Source organism: Patagioenas fasciata, chromosome 3 (assembly GCF_037038585.1).
Source record: "Patagioenas fasciata isolate bPatFas1 chromosome 3, bPatFas1.hap1, whole genome shotgun sequence".
NCBI classification, from domain to species: Eukaryota; Metazoa; Chordata; class Aves; order Columbiformes; family Columbidae; genus Patagioenas; species Patagioenas fasciata.
The window spans coordinates 29255494-29281577 of NC_092522.1; the positions used below are offsets into that span (position 1 = coordinate 29255494).

At 38.0% G+C, this 26084-nt stretch overlaps 1 protein-coding gene across 1 annotated transcript in view; it reads right to left on the reverse strand.

The window, feature by feature from the left end:
* The window catches only part of PPP2R5A (protein phosphatase 2 regulatory subunit B'alpha), a 47656-nt gene that overhangs the window by 15662 nt on the left and 5910 nt on the right, over positions 1 to 26084 (reverse strand). The window contains exons 2-4 of the mRNA XM_065835566.2: positions 11911 to 12107; positions 5605 to 5706; positions 517 to 609 (exon numbers count right to left, since the gene is read on the reverse strand). Of these exons, the coding sequence (XP_065691638.1) occupies positions 517 to 609; positions 5605 to 5706; positions 11911 to 12107 (392 nt within the window). The remainder of the gene's footprint in view (positions 1 to 516; positions 610 to 5604; positions 5707 to 11910; positions 12108 to 26084) is intronic.

Genomic DNA, 26084 nt, shown 5'->3' on the forward strand with positions numbered 1-26084 from the left:
GTTCTCCTCCTGTGGCTAACACACAATAGTAAAGAGAATGACACTACCTAGCCACAAGTTAGCAGATATTAGAATACATTTCATGCATTCTAAGTACATGGGCTTTTTACAGGAAAAGTTTGCTGAAAGTTTTCCCATAATAAATCTATGGAATAAAAAAAAAAAAAACAAACACAAAAGCACTATAGCAATTTAATCAGCACATTGTTGGTCTGACTGGACGTTACAAATCATTAAAACCAGAATTTGTATTTACAAATTACAAATATCTTGCATCGCAAAGCACTGAGGTTGTTATCCGAAAACAAAGTGTTTCTGAAGTTACTAATTACATGTAGCCTCTATAGTATGATGTGCTGTTTGTTTAGTGTTTGGCAGAAACCACTGTTGAAACAAATAAAACTTAACCCTCTGTCAATATGAAAGCGTTAGTAACTCCTTAGCTGTACAGCCTTCTGATAAGTTAAGCTTGAGAGGTGATCTTGAAATCTCAGGGTGGGAAAAATCCCTACTTACCTGCTGTACGAATTTCTGGTCAATATATCGCTTTGCAATGCTAGGCTGAAAATCTGGGCTCTCCAGAAACCTCAGGAAAAATTCATACACCAACTACAAACACGGAAATAAAAATTTTGATGTTAGTAAGTACACCATAACAGAGACCTCAGCCCTACCACTACCACAAAGTCAGTGGGACAATTCACATGCTTAAAAGGTCCAAAAGGAAACTGAAGCCTAACAGTGCCTTAAATAGTCTCTAACAGAATTTACTGCAGAATTACAGTAAGTATCAAGAACACTTTAATTCCCAGAAGAGCCAAGCTTCAATGAATAATCTACTGAAAATACCACTACTAGACAAAAAGCAAGTTCCAAGTATTACATATATTCACATTTCCTACTTAATAATTTATTAGGTAGAAATAAATTACCAAACACTTACCAACACTGAGGGTAAAATTAAGTGATCTAACATCACATAATTCCTTAAACAGACAAAGAGAGGTCTGCTAAGTGTTTCCTGAAATCAAGTTTCAGCTGCAAACTCCAAAACTTAAGTCAAAAAGCTGAATGAATACACAGAAACTTAAAAGTTTGCCTTAACATTAAGTTTCTATATCCTAAACAATCAATTTAAACAACAGTACCCTCTGCAGAATTACCTTCAATATACCTTACGTTTCCTAATATATTATTTCTACTGAGTTCAAGTCCCCATTTGCTATGATCCCACAATGCCCAGAGATGAAAAAACAGACAGGAGACAGAGCACGTGAGGGCCTGAGGTAGCAGAGAGAGGTACAAAGAAGCCAGAGCACAAGTTCCATATTCGGGGCTTCATTAGAGGTCCAAGACACAAAACACTGCACTTCCATAACAATGGCAGATTTGTAAAATATACATAAGGCATCTCAACTAAGACAGAACTGAGAGGAAAGATGTCTTACGTTTACATTCAGGGCTGCTTATGTTATCAACACCTATTTCTTAACTCCATGTTAAACAACTGATTGGTCATAATACCAAAATGCAATTTAAATACATAACGACATCACTGACTGGACTTCTAAATGAAACGCACAGAGAGCTGTGATCATACTCACAGGCATCTATTTCAACTATTACCACTAAGAGTACTTCTTAAACTGAGAGCCAACACCTGAGTAATTCATAATTATAATTATAATTATGAAGTTCACTTGAGAGAAGTGCTTGACAATAAGTACTTTTTATCTAGAACACTTGAGATGACAGTTAGTTAGGCACAGCCTCAAGGAGGGCATGCTGTATCTGCAAAGCAGAAGCTCAGAAACACAAGTTACCCTTCACTCTTTCTTCCTCTCTGACAGACTGTAACAAGAGCTCTTCATGTCAGCAGTTCAAATGTACACAAATTTAATCTAACTGTATTAAAACTCAAGCCTCCCTGTACAGCCTTAACTTGTCTTCTTATGCATAAACACAATAGCACACAGTTGCACAATAGACAACTTAGGACAGAATTTTTAAAAGTTTGATGATAGACAAATCAACAGTATAATTTTTAATATCTCCATACCAGCTGTCTTAGAAAGAGATCAACCATCGCTGTTTAATGTCTTCACCAATGACACAGACAGTGGGACCAAGCGTACTCTTGGTAAGTTCATGGATGACACCAATCTGAGTGGTGTGGTTCACACACCTGAGGGACAGGATACCATCCAGAGGGACCTGGACAAGCTCAGGAAGTCAGTCCATGCAAACCTCATGAGGTTCAACAAGGCCAAGTGCAAGGTCCTGCACCTGGATCAAGGTAACCCCCAGTATCTATACAGGCTGGGAGATGAAGCGATTGAGAGCAGCCCCACAGAGGAAGGCTTGAGGGTACTGATGAATAAAAGACTGGACGTGAGCTGGCAACATGCGCTTGCAGCCCAGAAGGCCAATTGTATCTTGAGCTGCATCAAAAGCAGCATGGCCACAGGTCAAGGGAGGTGATTCTGCCCCTCTGCTCTGCTCTGGTAAGAGCCCACCTGGAGTTCTGGATCCAGCTCTGGGGCCCTCAATACAGGAAAGACAGGGACCTGTTGGAGAGGGGCCAGAGAAAGTTGGGGTTGTTCAGCCTGGAGAAGGCTCTGGGGAGACCTGACTGTGGCCTTTCAGTACTTGAAAGGAGCCTATAAGAAAGAAGGGAACAGACTTTTTAGCAGGGCCCGTATGATAGGACAAGGGGTGATGGTTTTAAACCAAAGGATGGGAGATGTAGGCTAGACATGAGGAAGAAATTGTTTACACCGAGGGTGGTGAAACCCTGGCCCAGGTTGCCAAGAGAGGTGGTAGATGCCCCATCCCTAGAGACATTCCAGGCCAGGCTGGACAGGGCTCTGAGCAACCTGATCTAGTTGAAGATGTCCCTGCTCATTGCAGGGGGGGTGGACTAGATGACCTTTGAAGGTCCCTTCCAACCCAAACCTTTCTATGGTTCTATGCTTCTACTGATCTTTTTCAACCTACAAACTAGATGAAATTCATTAGCAGTTTACATTGAAATGGGAAACACGTGGCTAGAGGGAGGTTATTAGTATAGCTTCTTAGGGATTAATTTTGGAATTAAATTCCATTAAATATTTCTGTAATAAATTCCTATATTAAATATTTTTGTCAGTGACCACAACAAAGAACAGTCATGTGTGATTATTGCTCAGATGATGCCACAATACCAGAAGCTACCACCAGGAACACTAATGTTTGCAAACTTAAAAGCACAAACAGCAGCTATCAACTAGGGGGACAAGAATGGATTCTGCCCACAACAGACACTAGCTGCTCCTGTCAAAAACCAAACCAAAATAAAAAACAACACAACACACACACACACAAAAAAAAGAGGGAGATATGCAGATACGCAAAGAGAGACAGCATTACCACTGGAAATACTAGGTTGGGGGAGAACTGTTTGATTTAGTAATTTTGGTTTTCAAAGTTGGTCTGCTTGAGTAAAAGAGCTATCAATTATAATTCCTCTTACCTCAATCATTTAATCTTCTTTCTTGCAGAGACCACTAGAATATTACTGCTTTAAGCTAACAATTCCACCAACTCTGCAACTTCCTGAGCTCCAAAATATGCAGTGGCTTTAACGTCAACCTGTTCAACCTTGTTTGGAACTTACACACCATCCTGAGTATTGCTTTCAAGCCATCTCTCTCAAGTGGCACTCCTTTTACTGAAGGTCTAGAGTCTTTTGTTGTGACTACACACACTGGTAACTTACTAAGACATTATGTATCATGTTATTTTATAGAGAATTGCTGACAGATTCAAACAGAGAAGAGATTCAGGTTTTTTTATTTTCCTTCCCAAAAAACTTGCTCCCTGACTGCCAGACCAGGAGAGAATTCTGAATTTGTTTGTAACTCAGCAATCACAAATCACTGCCAGCAAAACATCCACACATACACACAAGTAGTTCTTTAGACTGCATTAAAAGTAGTAATGGGTTTTGAGGGGGGAGGCTGGAGAAAGGTTGTGCACATGCCTTTCCTCTATACACAGAATTGGGTATTTCCAGCAGCTCTGTGCGCCTGGAGGGCAACTAGTAAATTACCAAACTCAGTCTCCTACTATCTGGTAACACCTGCACTGTAAAAGAAAGGAGAGGAAAACACAAACTCTTTCCACAGTTCTGCAGGGAACAAGATATTCCAAGGACAACATGAACAACTGATGCAGGAGAGGGATATCCACAATCAATGATCAGACAGCCTGGCCAAAACTCATTTAGAAAAGGGCAAAGGAAAAAGCTGAAGGTAAAATTTCAAATAACACCACAGGCTACAAACCTCTTTGAATTTATATTAGACAAGCCTAGTACAATTGAACTAGTCACAGAAACCACAAGTCTTTTTATAGAAAAAGAACTATAGTTTACTTATGACCTAAAGTGAACTGAGCAAATATTTATGAGTTTTACTCCTAAGAGACAGGGACATTTGTAAGTCAGATGCCACTACTGACTACATGAGACATTCGCATAGCCCTTGCACCCTCCTGCCACTCCAAAACTGAGCCTCTAACCTAATTCAGCTATAATCATTTCTCCCATTAACTAGAATCAGCCATATACAAGTGAGATAATTACCATAGCCCTTAGCCTGCAGAGATATTTTTTGGTGATAACTTGTTTCTCACTTTGTTTAAGTCTCAAATACTGTTCTGAACATGTACTTTTTATAGCCAATATTAGAAGAACAGTTTTTAAATAACAGCATTTGTTGATACATTAAAACTGTAATATTATAGGGATAGAACAGCATTTTAACTCCCTTAAGAGAGGGGAGGGAATGGTATGTAGATGTGTGCTAGCTATTAATCTTCTACCCACTACTCTAAGTGGCTACATAACTTTTATTTAAGAGATAATACTTATTTAACTTCAGCAATGAACTGAGATGTGAACTTGGATGATTAAAAGCTATTTAGGCTTGTTCAACTTTTAACAGTTAATTGAAAAATAAACTCAGTTGCATTGCAAGTCAATCACATGATTGCTACAGCAATGCTATAGAAATCACGAGATCAGCACAAGAATGCAACAATAGAATAACTAGCCAACTGTTACCAAACAACAACGCCTATATTGTAAAGTTTTTGCATGGAGGGAGGAAAGAGGGTGAGAAGAATGAGGAGCTAGCTATTTCCTGCTCAAAAAACAAAGGTTATTGTTCCATTTTTTGTTACTGTCACAAGAAACCAAACTGTTAACATCCACTTCTATTTTAATGAATCACACAAAAAGTTGCTTAAGTGCAGAAAACAAAACTATTACGTAAAATAATCCTAAAATAGCCATATACTTTGAAGACATACATATGCTATACTTTAACAGTACAATCGCTCCATTAAAAAAAAAAAAATAGGTATTTAAGCAATTTGGAAGATTTACATTTTGCCATACATATACACCTTAAGAGAAGTACCTTTTTTTTCCCTTCCAAGTATAGAAATTCAATAATATTATAAAAGTTATTTTGATGTTCTTACCAAAGGCACAAAATGATTCGAGTATCTGTTCACAGTTCTTGCCTCAAAAGAAGGCTTGAAAACAAAGAAATGACACACCTGTATGTGGGGCCACGAGGCTTCGAGAGTTGGTTCATCTTCTTCTGGATCAAAATCTGGGTTATCACTAGGTGGAAGTGTTCTGAAAATATTAGAACTAATCTGCAAGAGGAAAAAAAAACACAACACACAAGCTCTTTAGCTGTATCACTTTTTATGCTTCCACAGACCGCAGTCAGTAAGGTACTGCTTTTATCCCAGAATTACATAAAACAAAACCAGCTTTAAAATCAATCAATCAATCAATCAATCAATCACACTTATTCTTTATTTTTTCAAAGCTGCTAAATACAAGCAGCCATAAGTCTGAAACAGGCAAATGAATTAAGAAAGTAAGTTTTGTCTCAGCCGTTTTACAAATTCGTAGCTACACAGGGTTGTATTTAAATTTTTTCTCTGAAAACATGAAGGTTAAAAGAAAACTACATTTTCTCCTTATAAATACCAATTTTTAACTGTGTGACACTGAGAATTGAAGTTCTATGTAGGGCACCAAATACAGAATAACTAACTGTGATTTAACGATTTAATGAGAGCTCTTTTCACATGTAAGACAGACAATCCCTGAAATATACCTCATTTTAGAGTTTTTCACTTAATAGAATCATAGAATGCTAGGGATTGGAAGGGACCTTGAAAGATCATCCAGTCCAATTCCCCTGACGGAGCAGGAACACCCAGATGAGGTTACACAGGAAGGTGTCCAGGCAGGTTTTGAATGTCTCCAGAGTAGGAGACTCCACAACCTCCCTGGGCAGCCTGTTCAAGTGCTCTGTTACCCTCACTGAGAAGAAGTTTCTTTTAAAGTTTAAGTGGAACCTCTTATGTTCCAGCTTAAACCCATTACCCCTTGTCCTACCATTGTTTGTCACCAAGAAGAGCCTGGCTCCATCCTCATGACACTCACCCTTTGTATATTTGTAAACATTAATAAGGTCACTCCTCAGTCTCCTCTTCTCCAAGCTAGAGACCCAGCTCCCTCCGTCTTTCCTCATAAGGGAGATGCTCCACTCCCTTCATCATCTTTGTTGCCCTGCGCTGGACTCTCTCCAGCAGTTCCCTGTCCTTCTTGAACTGAGGAGCCCAGAACTGGACACAATATTCCAGGTGTGATATTTCTCACTCAAGGTATTTCTCACTTTCAAGTAAGAACTGAAGAACTGTTTCTCCTCTTCCATATTTTCAATATGTCTCAAGGTTTTGGAAAATCAGAAATAAAAAAACAATACTAACTTTTTGATCTAACACAGAGAAACTTTGAAAAGCTAAGAAAAATATCTACCCAGTGACTTTAAGTATGATCTAGTCATATCAAATCAATTTCAAAACAGTGAGTTTAAGAAGGTTTCTTCAGGGATTTTTGAAGTACATAGAAGTCCGGATAGAAGACCAATCTTTCAGACGTCAAAAGAAAAATAAATGCCATCTTTTCTTCTAGATGTAATATGCTGGATTTTTAATCTCTTTATCATGAACAAAAAAGAACCTGAAGTTAATTTCATTTCTCCGTTCTCTACTGTTTTTTCAGGAACATGTTTAGCTCAACTTTTCTAATCATCTTTCAAACTCTCCAGTCTTTTCTATCAAATCTGTTTCAAATAGCTGGTAACCACCCAAGCCTACCAAATACAAAAGAAAGAATGTTTGACAGTTTGCAGCAAACGCTACTGCGCGGCTTCCATGGAGTCTCCAAGGTGTTTCAAGAATCTCGCAAAAGGACTTTAAAAGATCCTGAAGTCACCCAGCTGGCTGTGTGTGGAAGAATCAGCTGCCTCATTAAACCAGATATAAAACTATTGCATAAACTGACTTTTATTTCCTCCTGTGCGCTTCATTCTCTGACCTGTCACTGTCTCCTGTCGGTACCGCAAAGCCGCGGGCGCTGTGGCTCCAGAGTCGGAGGGCAATGATGTTCTGTATGGATGGGCACTAACTACAGCAGCCTCCTAGTCTACTGCACAGCTGAAAAAATAATCCCAAAACAGTACAGTTGTCCTTTGATGTTGTAAACATAAGGAAGTGCAAGAGAAACCAGCTGGGGGCAGACGAGGGTGAAATGGGAGACTTGAGAGAACATGGATTTGAATAGTCTGAAAACCAAGACTATAATCTTGGTTCTGTTATTTGATACTGTCTATTCTTATGAGGTACTCAACAAAAACATCCAACAGAAAAAAATCAGTCCCCTACAGAGTCTTCCCTACCTCTGCTTGCAAGACTTCTGGTAATGTCTCTTGAAAATGCATCCTTTTATTTCTAGATGCATCTTGCTGAACTGGTCAACCTGTTAGCACAGAACCTCAGAGCACAGAATGCGAAAGCCGAGAACAAAACAAAGGTACTAATTATTGAGCATACTTTTATAGCAGAAACAAAGAGTCTCTTGGCCAGATATTGAGAAATCTAATTTGATGATTTTCAGAGTACACAATACTCCTACCAGCATTACTGGTCTCCTGAGAACATATGAAACTTTGAACAAACTGTGCACCCATTTTCATGTACTAGCCTGTCTCCCTAAATAACTGGTTCATTTACTTCACTATGTTTTAAATACTTTTGCTTCCTGTCTCATTTGTTTATTGAATTGATCGAAAATGTGGTCTGGGTTAAAACTCTCATTGTTTTTTTCTACAGCAAACTCTTCTTTTTATCTTCTCACATCCCTTTTCCTTCATAAATAGGGTCTTATATTTCTCAAATGACAGTTCTGGGTTAAGTCATAAAAGGTTTCCACAATCAGATAGGTTTCCAGAGAAATCCAGAATTAGCTTTCTAAATTAAATCTCAAAGTTTTGCGAATGTGACATCTGAAAATGTGCCAGATCAGGTATTGAGATAGAGCAATTACATTTTATCAAAACAAAAAAGGAAAAAATAAAAGAAAGATCAGAAAAAGATAACTTACACTTCCCAAGGGGCTAAGCATTTGGAGAGATACTAGATTCAATACCAATTTTTGAGTGTGCAGATAGGGATACCTGGTGTTCCTGTGAGATTCTGAATTCACAGCTGTGCAAGCTGCTAGGATCATCTCATTTACACTGGATTTTTACATGCTGAGGAGGAATGAGGGGAGATTAGCAGGCACAAGAAGATGGAGGAGTAATATGTACAGGAGGGACATCTCTGTTATGCTCCTGAGACAGAACTTTCTAAATTCCCAGGAAGTTTTAACACTTAAAATATTCACAATGCCAAACTCAAATTTGCTGTTAGCTTCAGAGTACTTGCAATGCAGCATTTCCAGGCAGAAAAGACACTAATTTTAGATGACCTAGAAAGGAGGTACACAGACCATTGTGCTACCCCTTCACAACTATTTGTGAGCAAAACTCTTCCTCAGTTCTTAATTCAAAGGCTTTGGCAAAGGAATTATAGGAAAATCAGGCTGCTTGGTACAACAAAAATCATATGCCCTGTGTAAGGAACGTTTAACGAAGAACTGTTGTATTTACATAACTGAGGACCAGGCGCCTGACCCCAGCAGGGGGGAAGGACCAAGAGACATCAGACTATGAATCCTTAATGTAAAACACAGTCTTTTCCCAGAATACATACTGATACCTGCATTTACAAGTTAATTTAGGTGGAGGGACCGAGAGACATCAGACTATGAGTCCTTAATGTAAACCAGTCGTTTCCTGGAATATATACTGATACCTGTATACATACTTATACCTGTATTTACAAGTTAATTTAGGGGAAAGGGTAGCCAAAGTACCAGGAATCCATATCTTAAATAGACTGACAAGGGGAAGGGTATTGTATGCATCGGGGTAGTCTGTAAATCCTGAAGTACCCAACCAATGGGGAACAGGGGAGGGAAACTGCAGCCGGGATTTTGGGGAGATACACGCAGGGGCTTTTTGCCCTATTATGTGTGCCTACCTTTAGGTAGAACACCCCATGTTGCAATATTGTTATTTAAAAAATTGCTTTGTTGAGAGATTCTGCCTGAGCCTATTATATTTGCAAAATAATTGTTTCTTACACCTGTGCAACTGCCTAAACAAAAAGATTTGTTGCTTTTTTGTTTGTTTGTTTTAAATGATCTCCTCATACTTGGTGACTTGGAAAGACACTGTTATCATTTCAACAAGTGCTCCCTACCTTAGTATCCAAGCAGAGCCAGGACAACTCCAGGAGCCATGACTGTGTGGTACTGGCCCAGCAGCTCTGATGGTAACAGAGACCAGGTGAAGGGAAGAAACGCTGGGTGACCTCCTCACCCACACAGACCTTGCCTATGAGCTGCTCAGGAACAACTTCTTTCCCTCTTGATGGCTGTAAAGGATTGTTCACTTTGGATCCCCAAGACTTGGACAAATCCAAGGAAACTGGGCTGCTTCCTCAGCAAGCTCGAGAAAACAAGTCCCAGGCCTAGGGAAGATGAGGGGCTTTGGAAAGAAATTAGCTCTGCTTCTGCCTCTAATACCACTCTGGCTTTTTTCAGGGGATTTTTGTAGTTTGTATAGCTTTTACCACCAGTCAGATGATACTCAGGTTACATTAAGGCTGATTTCTGGTTTTTCATTCCAAAAGCACTATCCTTCAAACTCTGCAAAAAACTCAAATGTTTTTATTTTAATGTAATAACACTGAACAGTATAATAACAGTAATAGCAATAATAAAATCTTTTAAGTCTCAGAAGTTTTGCTGGCACACATGTTGTTTGGAGGGAGAGACCCATCCAGAGTTCTTTCTGAAAGCTGGTACTTAGTCCTAATTCACAGCAAAGACCTTTGCTGCTGCCAGTTGCCAGGGAGACCAGAAATACTATTCAGGCTTGGAGGGACCTTTTGTCTCAAGCTCTGCAAAAGCTCTCACTGAGCATTTAAGGCCTTCTTCATTTTCTGTCATTTTAAGGGAGAAAAAGAGATGGAAATTTGTTATGGCAGGAAAAACAAGCATCCATGGAACCCAATCATTCGCACAACAACAATAACCTCAAAAGAACAGCTCAACAAAACCTTCTCTCCAAGAAAAGAAAACAACTCCAAGATAAAAGAAAATCTCCCTTCAACAAGCATGATAGGCTAGTTAGTATACTCCTTCTTCTAATAAGAGGCTATAGAGGGCACACAGAGTAAGAAAATACTGTAAGGATTCAGGCTTGCTGCCACCAGCAGCAAAAATAGTGCAGCCAAAGAAGAGGTGGACACACTCTGTCCGTTACTTTCTTGTGTAAAAAAGGTTGAGGACAGAAACACAAGTCCTTTAATAAACAAAACTATACAAAAAACCCCAGTGCCCTAGATCTTTTGTAAATCTTAATAAGCATCTAGTGAAACAGCCAAAATGATTAAAATGGTTTCAATAATTCTAACCCTATAGTATAATGGCAAAATTTCTACCCTTACAGCATCTGATCTCCCATATCAGCTGCTCACAAAAAACAAAACCACCAAACAAAACCGTGTTATAAAATAGCTTACAACGTACATAAAACCACAAAAGTTGTAGGCCATGTGTTCGAGCTGGTCTGCTTACATTCCCAGTAACTACTTTTGAAGTCAGCATTGTGCCTATGTAAACCTAACTGAAGTTTAGAGAGCCATTAACCTAAACACATGGGCACTAAATACACTCTTTTACATTTCAGATTTCTAGAAAAAAAATTAAAATATTTCAGATTATTGTCAAATGTCCTTCAGCTGCATTCCCTGCACATGGAGTATAGGCATATCTAAAACATCACTTACGTTGCATTTGAAAATGCATATAAAAAAACCTCGGAAAGTCAGCAGATTATGACCACAAATATTTTGTTGCTTATCCAACAAACCATTTGTAGAAATTGCACAGTACAAGTCATCCTGTGGTTTACAACTCAAGCAAACCACTTAGGCTACTCTAGCACAGCTCTCCAAGGCCAAAACAGTAACAAACAGCTATATAAAGTATTTACAAAGTAGAGCTGCTTTCTTACACTGACAAACCTTTCTGTTGACACTAGTACCCACAAGAATCTTTACCAGAAAACTTTAGCCTGTCACTCCACTGCCATTCTTAAATAAACAAATTTCATTTTCTGAATGAGAACAACTTCAAAGTTCAGCCAGACTGCAAGCGTCTGCAGTATACCAGTTCTTCCATTTTAATTAACCTGAATGCATCACTTCATCTAATAATTAAAACTTGGAAGTTGTTTGTTTTTACAAGCCTTTCTAAACAATCTTGTAAGCCAAGTTATCATTAACGAATTATATTTTATGAGCAGAATAACCAACAGCAATTCTGAGTTCAATGTTAAGATATTTTATTAAAAATATATTAAAATGTAACCAAGGTACTCTACTTACCATTTTCACTATGTCAGCATAAGCTGATTCAACAATCACTCCACGATTTGTTGAAACATATTCAACCAGTTCATTCAGTGTTGCTCTCTTAATTTCTTTGCTTTTCAGGTCTGAAACAGAGTCCATGAAGTCAAAGAGTACACAACACTGTTGCAACTTCTGACAAAAAAGATCTTGCTGTTCATTGAAGGTGGCATCTATGAAGACAGAAAAAAAAAAAAAACCACACAGAAAAATAACACTTAAGTCTGTAGAAGCAAACTTTGGTTTTCTAAATCTATTTTGTCGACTAAAATTTGTACAGTTAGTTTTTTATTATCAGGAACAGTATGGTCTATAGTCAGAAAATTAATAAACAGTATTGTGAAAACTCTATCTGTTTAAGTATGTTAGAATGGAAGACCCACCATTCACAACTTGTGTTTCATACAAGAAATAATGAACTTATGGCAATAAATACATTTAGAGAAAAACATGTTCCTGAATTATCTTTATTTGAAATACATAGACATTAATAGGTACCAGCTTTCCCCCATCAAAAGTCATATACAGCAGCAGTGCATCATACTAACCTTTCATTCATCCGATTTGTCTTGTTCAGTTCCCTAATCCTTTATTATGTAACCTGCTTAAAAGCTGTAAAATCTGCTTTGAAGGAACCTTGTCTTTTTAACCCAATGCAAAATACTTCACATAGTTTTGATATCATGTGATGAATGTTTCTCTTAAGAATTAACTCTAATATTTCAAAAGGATCAATCCTGAATGTTCATGCTTTGGTCTAAATAATTTATTACATTCTTAGTCATGTAAGGTTTTCCGGGGTTTTTTGACCTATTAGGACAATGTTTGGCTATGACTTGGCATTTTCATTTTAGAGTGCAGTTTCTCTATAAGCTGATAATGTGAAATACTAATGGAGAAATTTTGCCTATCTCTAAAAAGATGGATTACTAAGTACTGTATACTTTAAAAACTTAATACATCCTTCAAATGTTGTAACTCTTCAAAACTTCCATGATCACAACAAAAGCAGCCATGATTCTAACTGAGAAATCTGTTTAATGTGCCTTTTGTTTTTGTTTTTATTTGTTTATTGAGGTTCTAAGCCACTCTGGCAACACAGCATCACTTCATCTATCAACCAGTAGATATTTCACTTGTTTTGGTAAAATATTTTTCCTTCCAATTTTATCTGCAAGTAAGGAATGCCCCCCCTCGCCTCTCCCTGAAGATTTTTCAAGACCTGTCTATAGCCAGACTACTAATCCCTGAATTTCCTTCATTCACTGCAGTATTGATATTAGCACTGCTGTTTCATCATGAGGAAATTATGCAGGCAAGAAAAACGCAACTTCCTTGTCATACCACGTATTGAAAATCTGAAATCTCACTTTAAAATCTGAACAAATCACAAAAAGATCACATGCTTTATTATTTTAGGGTCATTCTACCTAAGCAAAGTCCATTTTAATTTGTAAGTTTAACAACTCAAACAGTCTTTGATAAAGCCAGTTCCTCAAGTTTCCTACCAAAACACCTTCCATTTAGTGGCTGGAACAGTCAACAGTGGTTTTAATATTCAGTAATTATCTGGAAAGAATTCTTTCGTTTCCATAAGCAAAAAGTAATTGCTAAAATGCCTGCACTGTGATCCCAACTGCTCACTCTGCCCTGAAAGTTCAAACACCAGAATATTGTATTGTATTCCCTTTCCCCATCTGACAGTCATGATCCTATTAACTGAGCATAATAACTTCAATGAGCTTTTGAAAAAGCCAGCAATTACTACTCTCTCCTAAAGAACAATTCATACTTCTGAATGTTAATTCTGCAGTTTTAACCATTTTTCTTTTGAATAAAAGTCTTGCGAGATGCTTATTTCACTTAGATAACTACAAAGACTTCAATTGTTACACCCTGCAAAATAACGAACATCAGCTGTAAAAACAATTGTAAGTTACATAACATTTCAGCTCCAATCTTCTCATATTCTACAGCAGATTGCATGACTAAGTAGTGTATCATAGCAACAAGGCAATAACAGTGACATGCTGAGGAGAAAATCCAAAAAGCCTAATTTAAGGAACTGACACAGGAGGGACAGCTTGTTTTGTTTCGTTGGGGTTTTTTTGACACTAGCCCCAAGCCGATAGCCAGACTCAAACAGGAGTCAAGTCTACTCTTACTTTTCCTCACTACAAACTTTACTGTACTCCAAGTTACAAAAGCCCAGCAGCTAGGCACAGCTAATAGTGCATTTAGCTGATGTTCAACAAAATCAAGCACCATGAAGCCGAATTTCCCTAGAAGTTAAAAAAAACCACAGCAGACAACAGCAGAATACTCCTAATAGTGGTTTAAAACAGACTGAGGCCCAAGGTTAAAAGCAAGTAACAGGAATTCAGACAAAATAATCAAATCATTTACTACCTTTCCTAGAATATCAGAGAAATCCCTGCATTAACCACTTTTAGTTAGACATTAGGATAACAGAGATGGTATCTCTCCTGCCAGGCACCACCCGTCCACTTCATTAGCAATCTAATCTATCTCCATTAGACATGTTTTCTCAAATGAAAAACCTGCCCATTAATCTGTTTTGTTGCTCATATCATTCAAAGCAAAACCAAAGAAAGTGTTTTCTTCTATTCGTACACCCGTTTTGCATACTTATAAAGGAAATCATAAAAATCAAGACCTCTGCAAGAAATGAAAATTATGTGCAACCACAGTAATAAATAAGGTAATGAGAAAGCCTGTTCTGTGGTATCAGCACTACGTGTCTTCATGTGCTCAATCCCTGCTTGACATACAGCACATTCGTCCTGGGAATGTCGAGAGGTACCATGAGAACCATGGAGTGATCTGGGAAAATTTGTTTGTCAGATCACATTCTAAACTTTTTAAAGCCTTGTCTTTAACTATCCCAGCACAATGGAAGCTAAATAACTCTGCAACAAGATAAAAATCACACTGCCATAGTTTATTCCAGCTCTTTGAATAAAATAAACTGTGCCACCATAATTGCATCAACACCACAGCTTTTAGCTTTAGTAGTTTAGCAAGCTGCGGCACTATTTTTAAACCAGTTTTAATTTAACATCTAGGAAGATTTACACCATACATCTGAAGTTCAAGATAACTGCTTTTCTTCAAATACCCTAAACACCATAAGGACCACAGAAGACAAGGTAGGTTCAAAGTATCACAGACTGCAGATGCCTTGCTAAAACAACCCTGTTGACAGGCTGTATTTTGAGGCAGAAGCAGGGTGGAGAGGGATTAAAATTAAGCCTAAATTACCAGCCTGTCCCTGAATTGCTGCATGTTATTGGAAAAGCCACTGGAGGGGAAAAAACAAAACAAAACAAACCCCAAACAAATAAAAAAAAAGGAGGAGGAGGAAAGGAAAAAGCATGAGGAAGCCTAAAGCAGAGGGAAAGGAGCAAAAATATTTAATCCTACTTAGAAGAGTGTAAAAAAACATATTAAACCACCCCCTCCAAAAATGCTCTACACACCATATGATCCAGGTGATCAAAATGCAATTGCCTCAACTGTATTTTCTAGAGGCTGTTCAACAGAAGTGCGAGTTAGGAAATTCTTTAAATCTGCAGCTGCATTCTTTGAAAGGTTGGTTGTAAATTCACCTGAGGTCCTTGGGAAGGTAGTAATGAGATTTTAGGCAGCCACAGAAAGCTGATTCTTAACTACATATGATGGTAGGAAACACTAAAGACAACAATTTCCATCCATCACCAAAGGTATATTGTAAATTGTGACTCACTTTAACCATGACTCTTCCTAAGGTTATTCATTGCTTCTGGTCAACAATAGATGGTAAAATGTTTGTAACTGATGAAAATAGTTCATTTGATCCTTGCACTTCCTAATACTGAAATTCTCAACAGACTATTTCTAGTATTTACAAAAACCTGATCATTACAGACAGTAGCCACAATGCCAAAGGATAAAAAGTTACTGTTCTGGTTTTGTTAAAAAAGTAGTTTCTCTTTTAGTGAATTTGCCTGTCAGCTAAAGTCTTCATATTAGCTGCACTTTCCTGGACAACCAGATACATGTTTTGGTAAACATAGCAATGGAATTCGAAGCTATCGATAAGCATGGATGGACATCTTGCCAGAGGGGCAACGAGAAACAGATGACCAAGAAACTGACCAACTGTGTATAACATTCCATTCATGTGAATACTTCATATAGAAGTGGGAGATAACGAGGATCTCGTCCCTTTCCTTTTTCCCTTTTGCTTATGGCCAACATTAGGAGAGGACCTTGCTAATCGTCCCTGTGAACTGAAGCCTAGTGACAGACTGAATCCAGCTCCGGTTGGTTGCAGGGTCCAATCCAGGACTTTGGGTGCCAGCTCTGCAGTTGCTGAGACTTTCAAGATCGGTTTTGTATACCTTGTATTATTTTCTCTATTCTTATTAGTAGCATTAATAACATTTTTAATTTTTCCAACTCTCTTCTCTCTGCCCTTCTTTCCCTCCCGATTGCCTGTCCTGAGTGGGAAGGGGGAGAGGGAGGGGCAAAAGGGGGAAGGAGGTTAACAATACATCTGCCACAATCACCCCACAATCAAAACCCTTGACAGTTACAAACAAGTTGACTTGGAAGATCCTCCTGAACAGAAGTTACTAAACATTAGAACTGCATGATTGTACAAATTTGTCTCTAAATGGAATACTTTCAAATTTATAAGGTCATCAATCCAAGTCTAAGTATGGAATATTGAGTTAAAATATATTTTTTTCAGGGAGGGCCCCCAAAAAATACAGATAGCAGTTCACAATCAAAGTGCTACCTCACTACCTTGTAAATGGAAAAACAAACATCATCATAGCCCTTGCCAGAGGACCACAATGACGTCTGCCTGCAGTATATTTGTTGCATATGTTTACAGGCATTTATCCTGGAAGGAAGAGGCAGATACTTCTCCTTTCTCAAAAGAAGTGTTTAGCCAAGTACAGAGAACCCAACAAAATCCTTGCTTCTATAACAGGAACCAGAATCTAAGACCACAAAAACTCCTCTCTCAACTACACAAATTGGAAATTCAAAAAGCATACTTTCCCTGCCAATATAAAATAAACCCTCTCAGACATCTGCAACAAGTTTCCAGTATTTTTTAAAAAATATCTCTAAGTAAGAATTTCTACTTTTTCCTGAAACAGCTACCCCAGGAATATGTAGAAGCCAGAGAAACAACCATGAAGATTTTCTCTGACAGCCTCTGCAAGCAGTTCACATACAGCCCTTCCAAACACTCGGAGGACAATGATATTACAAAATAAGGTCCTGCATCCCTCCTTACAGCAAACTGAACCTGGTGGTCAACCCTACACTTCTACATAATTCCCTGACAAACTGAAATACAGACAAGGATTGACACATGACAAGGACTGTGCCACAGCTGTGTCACATTCCATGGTGTGAAGTTTAGCATTTAGTCTCTGTTGTCTGGTTACCTGCACTATGCTATGTGCAGCTGTACTCAATGGTGGAGAGATCTGGTAGAGCAAAATGAAGTCCTAGCGCTGACAGGGAGTGAGGAGCACATGTACTATGACACATCAAGTGTTTAGCTTTGTTGGCTTTTTCATTTCTTCATAGCAGTAAATTATCAACACTGTTGTACAGCCTGCTCTTTCCAGACATATCATCGGTATGGAAAGGGGTTAGTTTGGGAAACTCTAGCCTGGCCTACCTGAATCAAGCATAGGGAGTCTTGTTTAGCCTAAATTTAAGATTTACTTCTGCCCTGGGGAGTTGTTCTGTGCATCACTGTTGTGATCTCTCACAGCATCTGAGTGTCAGTATTTATGTTACAAGCATGGTAAAGCATTGTTAAGAAATGGAGTTTTGATGCAGTTGTTACAACAGAGGACAGACAATGTGCTTCTGAGTTCTCAGAAGTCTACATCTGCTGCTTGACAGGCAGCAAAATTGCTGGCTGACAATGAAAAACAGAGGTCTCTCTCCCTGCTATCCCCTATGAACCATTTAATCCTCCCTCTCCCTCCTCTGCTCCCACTCTCACATCCATCCCTCAACGCTGGCTCTGGAACTTGTCAAACTCCTCTGTGAGCTGCTTTAACTCAACCACATGGCCATATTAATGAGGTTAAATAAATGGCTTCTGGAGGGGCCTGATGCACATGAGCTCCCACATGAGGGTAGTGATGGAAGCAGAAACTCCTTTCAGCTGCACTGGGCTGTTAAGTTATTTCACCATCTCCATCGGAACCATGTCATCCAACTACAGAGGTGTGAGATAATGTGTAGGTAGGATTTTTCAGTTAAGCTAGCTACTTTTTTGAATAATACGTTTTGGGGTTTTTTGGTTTAGTGGTGGTTGTTTTTTCCTCCTTTCCTTTTTTTCTTTTTTTTTTTTTTTTTAATGCTTCAAGCTCATTTTTAAAGAAAAATGTAGGATGCAGGCCCTGTATAAAACCTCACAGTATACTTGGCTGTACTGGCGGTCTATAACATTCTCCAGTAACTCCATACACATGTAAGAGAAGTTCCCACAATTCCAGCTCTTGGTAGCTCAACAGCCAAAGTGAAACTGGTGGGGCTACTCAGACGAGCACTTGTGCAGCACCTTATGTACTCAAGGAATCTTGTCATCAGTATTTTCAGGTTTTCCATGACCAAAATAACAAAAAACAACAACAAAATCAAACCAAAAAGCCAACTTTGACACCCTAAGGAATAAGTACCATTTGTTAATAGACTAGGGTTGTAGGCTTTCCCCCGCCCACTCCATTCGGAGTTCAATAATCTATTTTCACATTTCATGTTACCTCAAAGCCTACAGCTGTTGCTGGAATTCTGGAAGGGGCTGAGTAAGTTCTGTGTGTTTTCAGTAAACACAGCTCTGACTTTCCACGTCAGATAAGGGAGTCAGATAAAACAACATTATATATCTATCTTAAAAGTTAACCAGCTCCGTATACAGCAGTAGGTTTTTTTTCACTAGCAAAGGAGGTTTGGAAGACAACAGTGGAATGGTATTCTTAAACATCCTGCTACAAGGAAATTCATACTACATATAGGAGATAATCAAAACAAAGATTTGGCACAGAGTTAAAGGTGCAGTAGGCACATTGGTCAATCCTGTCTAGGACCCGTGTGCTCATACTAAGACTTAAACTCTTCATTTCAGAAATCAAAGGAACTGCAAAGGAGCAATCAAGGTAATTAGCTGAGCCTCTGCTGTAATTCCACTCATAGATAAACTATTCTGCAGGCAGTCAACAGGTAGGACTTGTGCTAAGACATCCACATGAGCAATACATTCAAAAATATCCTACCTGCTTAACTGTCCCTATAGCACATTTTACCCAAGTTATGCAAAGTCAAACTGCCACAAACAACCAATCTCTAAAAAAAAACCAAACCAACCAACCAAAATACCCATCCAAGTAAATTTTCATTTTCTTTTGAAATAGCTAAGAAATCGCAAGTTTTGTTCATTAGAATATTCTCTATTTAAGACCAATTCTGTGACACATGCCAGGGGAAAAAAAAGAAAGGGGGGGGTGAGGGGAGGGGGAAGAAATCACACATTCAAACTAAATGAGGATAACCATCAGCAATTACTTTTACTCACACTGTGGTTTTACAAAGTTGGTTACAAAGGACAGGCTACAGATAATTTTGAAGTCGTTTACTAGAAGCACTCCTAGAAAGCTATCTCCCATTCAATAACAAATATAGTTTCTTCAGTCTCATCTGCCACCCCATGTGGCCAGCAGTTGACCTTAACAAATCAGTCCAGAAAATCTGAAAAGCCTATCCTGATCTAACATCTGTCACAAATTCTGTAACATGACTCCTTACAGAGATGGCAAACTGCAAGTGATTATCTATATTGTTTCTACCATCTTCCAAACTTGCTTAAAATCTCATACAGTTAAGAGTCTCCAGCTAGTACTCACATTAAAGCCCTTGATTTCAATGAAGGCTTGATTCAACCAAGACACTTCAGACCATAACAAAGTACCCTGCTGAAGAGCTTTTATATTAATGGCCAAATTTCCTACTGTCTAATTACAGAAGACAACATGCAGTCGAATGCAAAAGTAACAGAAATTATTATCTTGGTTCTCAAAAAGTTAAATAGCAAGATTCTAGTAACCAGGTCTGCCACAATTCACCTAATTTCTACCACATCTTCTCAAAATGGAGAATTAAAGCACCATTGATTCCTTAAACAAAAAACTCACTGAACTTATCAGCCACTGGAACAGGAACAAAAAAACACCCTGAAGTCATCCTTAACAAAATGTACAACTTGAACAATACAAAGGTTTCCTCACCACCACCAGTTCGGAATCTAACTGAAATTCAGCTACATGCAACAAGAACAACAATAAATCCAGAAAAAAACTATTGTCTGATGACCCAGTGCAGTTGAAGCAATACTGCTTCTGAAACTATTGAGAAGTTGAGCAATTTGTGTATGGTTAACCACATGCAAGTTTTGTTCAGAGCAATACTATATCATAAAAGGCAAAGAAGTTTCACTTCTTATACAACTCCTCTTGTATTTGAAACAAGCTTTTTTCCACCAGTCAGCCAACTCTTATGTTCCCAAGTGCATTCATTTCTGGTTTTGGCATACACTGCTACTGTATTTGCTGTCTTCATTTAAACACCATCAAGCAGTTTTAGTGACTGATCACATGCCAGGATGGGCCTATCTTGAATACAACCAGGGGCTCTGAGAGCTTAATATTCTCTCCTGCATGCAAGTCATTAGCCCAATTAACGGTTTCACTGGCTTGACAAAGGTGTAACAACTCATGATTAAGTACTAGTGATCTTAAAATAGGAACCTTTCCTCTTTAAGGGAAATAGTGCTAAATTTAAGGGTGAGAAACCCTATGACATAGTTAACATGTACAGCCAGGTCATTAATCTGGGCAAGAGCAGAGAGTAATTGATTTCTGCAATGGGAAATTGTTTCTCGAAACATGTGAACATGGAATAGATGGCAACCTTTAACCCAAAGCTACAAAAGTTGATACAAGGGCATAAGAATTAAAACTGTTTTCCCAAAACAGAAAATACAACTCCTAAATAGCTTTTGTAATATTGAAATGCAACAAAGTCTTTGGTTATGATAAAACATACATGCTTTCAAGAAGTCCTCCTACCAAGAGGGCAAAAAAAAGTCAAGGTAAAGTCCTGCATATACAAACAGGTCCTCTCTTTACAGTCTAACTCAGGTTACCTCGTATTAGCCCCAGGCTGAAAGCACCCACAGAGCAGCTGGCACACAGCAACTCGGTACTCCTGGTAACTCATGTGCCAGGAGCATGAACCAGCAAGACCGGAGAGACTGCAGAAAGGGAAAGAGACAACAGATCAAGTTTCTGAGACTGCTGAATCAAAAAAGATCAGAAGGGACAATTGGTACGATGCTGCTTGTTCCTGACACAGAAACTGTTAATTATACTTCTCGCCAAACACAATTTTGGATTTTCACATGTAATTTTGAAGATGTAAAACCACCTTCGGGTTGTGACAAGGTAGACTCAAGGAACTGTTTCACATCCACTCTGCTAAGAATTAAAAGAAAAGGAAATCTGAACAGCTCTGCTCCCTATTTTACCCCCCCAACAGCTGCAGCAATCTGTCCATACGTTACCCCAGGATAAGACAGCTGAAAAGCAGGTGATAAGGCTGTGTGCCACCCAGGCTCAGTAAAAACTTGAGCTCAATAACCATTACACAGTACTGTATTAAAAACATTCTCTCTTCATAGGAACATAAACACTTTGCTTGACCTGAAGACCAAAACACACCGATTTGCACATTTTTAAGCTTGACACAACAGAAACTGTACCTACAATTTAAGTAAGTTCCCTTTTCATTAACTGAATTACAAAACTTCTGACTGACTGAAATTACTGTATTTTATAATTAGTGAGCATTGATAATGAAGTATGACATAAGTGGATATGGTGTGGGAATTTTTTTTTGAAGTCTAACTTTTACTGTTCTCCAATCATCTTGTTACCTTATCTAAGCATAAAATTAGCTTTGAGTAATATGCTGAAGTTGCTCCAGTTTGATATCACATTAGAAAATGCAAGTTAACATTACAAATCAAGTTTGCTTGTATTTTCCCAGAAACTGAAGAAATATTGTCATTTTCACATGGCAAAATTAGCGCCGAGTGCAATATAAAAATAGTTTTTATTTGAAACCAAGGGGTAGCTGTTAAACATTACTTCACAGAAGTATAGAAATGCATTTTACAGTTAATTTAATACTTAGCTATTTTAAATGTGTGAAGGAGATGTGCAGGAGTGTGATTTTATAGGAAATCTGTCCCAGGGGAAGCATGCAATCTAGCTTTTCAAAAGCCAAGGAAAAACATGCTTGAATCCCTGTGTAAATCTGGGTAGAAGTCACAGGTATTGGATTAATACCTTGGATAAATATACTTTAAGAATTGGCTAAACCAGTGTTTCTGAAATTTCAAGTTTTCACAAATAAGACAATGAGATACCTTATTGTGGTGTTACAGTAGGAAGAACTAAGATTAAATTAGATTGGAAACACAGGTGAAATCCTGGTTCTGCTGCATTCAATGACCTAACTCCCACTGACTTCAATGAGAACAGATCACCCTGAGCAGATATTCAAGCATTTGTAGGATGTTTTTACCCACTTCAACTAAATTAAGCATTTTGCCTCATAAATAAAAGGTTGAACTACTTTTTTCAATTTTAACTGTACTCTAACAGTTACGTTCCTTCTATCAAAAACTGTAAACATCAAATGTTCAGTAATGAGGGATCCTATACTTTATTCCCATTTGGCAAAACCTCTTAGCTATTTTTAAATTCAGTTTACACCATTTTCATGTACAAAGTTTACTTTGTTCCTGCTTCCTGCTCTTACGGGAAAATACACAGAAACATAAATTACCAAACCTTGTCCTTATGACTGTACTGTAGGATGCAGCCTAAGCCTCTCTAGGGGGCTCTGACACATGCACCTTAATTTTTCATTTCAAAATAATAATGACTGTTTTCCTACAGAATCCAACAATGCTGATATGCAAAAATTATTTCACACATATAATTCAAAACCTAAGTGCAAGTCTCATCACTTGTTTCTGTTACATACACGTGGATCCAAAGTTTATGCTGCTTAACAGGACTCCAGTCTAACACATGTGCCATATTTTAAGTGACCATAGATTTTTTTTTTTACTTAAAAACACCATACACTTTCAAAGGCTTTGCCCAGCTACACTAAATTGGACTTTCTTTAACCCCATTTTTCCCTCCCACACTTTCTCATAAAATTTTACTTGCAAAGAAATTAGCAAAACAAAAGCTGTGCTTTTCTTTTTTAAAGGACCAACCATCTACAAGAGCAAAATAACCTATTAAATCACTTCTAAAAGTTCACATGTTCATGTAGTGATGCTCCCTGCTAATTCTCAAATGCATCAATAGCAGAAGTAAACATTCTCCCCTTTCATATTCAGACAAATGGCTGTAATTTTTTATTCCAGTTCTTCCTTTTACCAGCCTTCCTGGCCCATGCTATATTGTCCTCCTTTAAACTTGCTCACCTCCTCTTTCAGCTCTTCTGAGAAAATCTACTGTGCTGCTTTTACCTCTGTTACCTGGAGCTTGTCAACTCTTCAAGTGTGTGATGGTCTCAAATGTAAACTTTTAATCAGTAATTTGAAAAAGTAAACTTGTATAACATAATGAAAGTTTTCCTGTTATGGTAGAGAGTAGGTTTAATGCCTTTAATTCTCAAGGGTGTAAAAATCACCTACTGGAATTAGAACATCTTCCTATTGCAGCACTATTCTTGAATATACAGGTGCAAGTATACTTTTTGTTGTTACTCATTTCTTGACCTCCCAGCTCCACAGCAAAATTCCTATTTATCTTCTTAACTGTATCATATCAATGAAGCTGACAAAAACTACCAATTTCACCTAAGCTTTGCTTATTAGGATAGTGAGAAATAATAGCAAAGAGAGGGAAGTTGAGAATGAGATAGGCATCTCTTCCCAGTGGTAGCCAGGCAACACAACAGCACTTTCTAACAAAAAAAAAAAAAAAAAAAAAAAAAAAAATCTATGGCCTTTGCCTTGCACCAAATTCATAGTAGCAATACAAGCTACTACTTCAGCAAGCTACAGGTCACCTACAACTCTGATCAGACTGCTGCCTCTTCTCATAGCTTCCACACCCTTGAAATACTAAGGCCTAGTATCCTGCATCTACATTTCACCAGCCTTTCTCAGTTTCATTCCCACCACCCCAAACATGCAGCAGCCAGAAAGCAGTACTACTAAACACAAGGACTGAAAGTTAATTTTATGCTCTAATCACAGTCACTGCAGTTACATTCTCCTCATTTTAAATTCTCAAGACTCTCATTTAATGATCTAACTCATCTGCAATCAATTCCTCATGTACAGAACAAAACGCCTAAGCCCATAAAGTTTCAAGAAGATCATGGGAAATTCAAAAAGCATGGCTGCAATGAAAAACTATGAAGAAACTACAAGAGAATACGATAAACATTTCCAGAAAAATGCACAGCCAACAGGAGTGTTGAGACTCTAAATACTGAGCTTAGTGAAGCTACTGGAAAGGAGCTGGCTTCTGCTCTCTATTCACACGTAAGTTTTGGTAATTGGCCCACCACTTCCATCCCAACTCCTCACCTGTAACACACTGCTGGGTCCTTGCTTGTAGAAAAAATAACATTACAAGTTTTCCACATGCTCAGTTGTTGTGCCTAGCAGTACTACAGACAAGAAAACCAGAGAAAAGCCATGTACAGTAGCCTCACAGAGCACAGCAGATAAGAGTAGTATAGCAGATACTGAGTTATCTACAAAATAGTGTAGTGGATGCTGAATCATCAGTCATGCTACTGAGATACAAGAGCTACTGAGCAGGTCTCAGAATTTGGATCAAATTAGATCAATTTTCTTTAAGATATATGTGATAAGCTCCAAAATACAGCAAACATTACACCTCAAGACAGTTTGTTGTCTTTTTTTTTTTAATATTGACACTCTACAATTTATTTTTACTCTACTCTTAGAAGCAGTTTGTACTGGTTTTGCTGAAACTAAGAAAATTAGCCTGAGGAATGGTTCCAAATAAAACCGTCCATACTTGGCATGGAAAACTTCAGTCCAAACAGTTTAGCAATGCTGTAAGCAGCTGAGAATAAGGTCTTGTGAAGGAAAACTGTAGGCGACCTTAGCTATTATGAGCTCTGCCTTTAAGTCAAAAGTACACTATGAAATAGGCATCTTGTAGACAACATACTTCATTGGCCATGAACTCAGCAAAACTTCACAGAAACTAGTTCAGTGACTCTGATAAAAATCGATGATTCAGACATTAAAAAGAAGCTGTCACTGTTGGTCCAGTTTCTAGTAGAGCATTTTGCCAAGGGAATCTTATACAACAGATGTTCTTTACTACCTATGAATCTAGTTAGGCTGTGGTTTCAACCTTTGAAATCCACATGCTGTTATAAGACTATAAATATAATTTTAGCCTGCCAGATTAAAACAGGAGTTATGGCTAGAATGGCACAGAAGCTGAATTCTATATCCTTCACAATGGTAGTGTCTTTTTTCATAAGAACACTAAACATAACCTTCTGTGCTGAAACAGAACATTAACCTGTTCAGAACTGTTGGTATGACACCTTTTCAAAAGCACTAAATGACTTTAAGAGAGATTTTTTTTAAAAAATGTCCATAGAAGTAATCTTCTTTAGATCTGATAGCCCTAAGGAATAAGTCATTCCATTTTTATTTCCTACAGCAACTAACATTAAATTCAGCACCTGCAAAACTAATATCTGACTAAACTAGAAGGCAACGAATATGGAAAAAGAAATCTGATACTAAGCTGGCACACAGAAGATGTGAAAGATTTAAATAGAAAAGTTCATGTGAAGACTGTCAATAGGCTCTATATTTAGGAGTTGCTCTGATGGAAGTATATTCTAAGAGCAAAAATTCAAGTCTAAGGATAAAAAAAGGTCAATTTGTTAAGAAGTGAAGACTAAATGTTCCACTCCGTAAACTAGGAACAGTTCCTTAATATAGAAAAAAAAATTATACAGCCCAT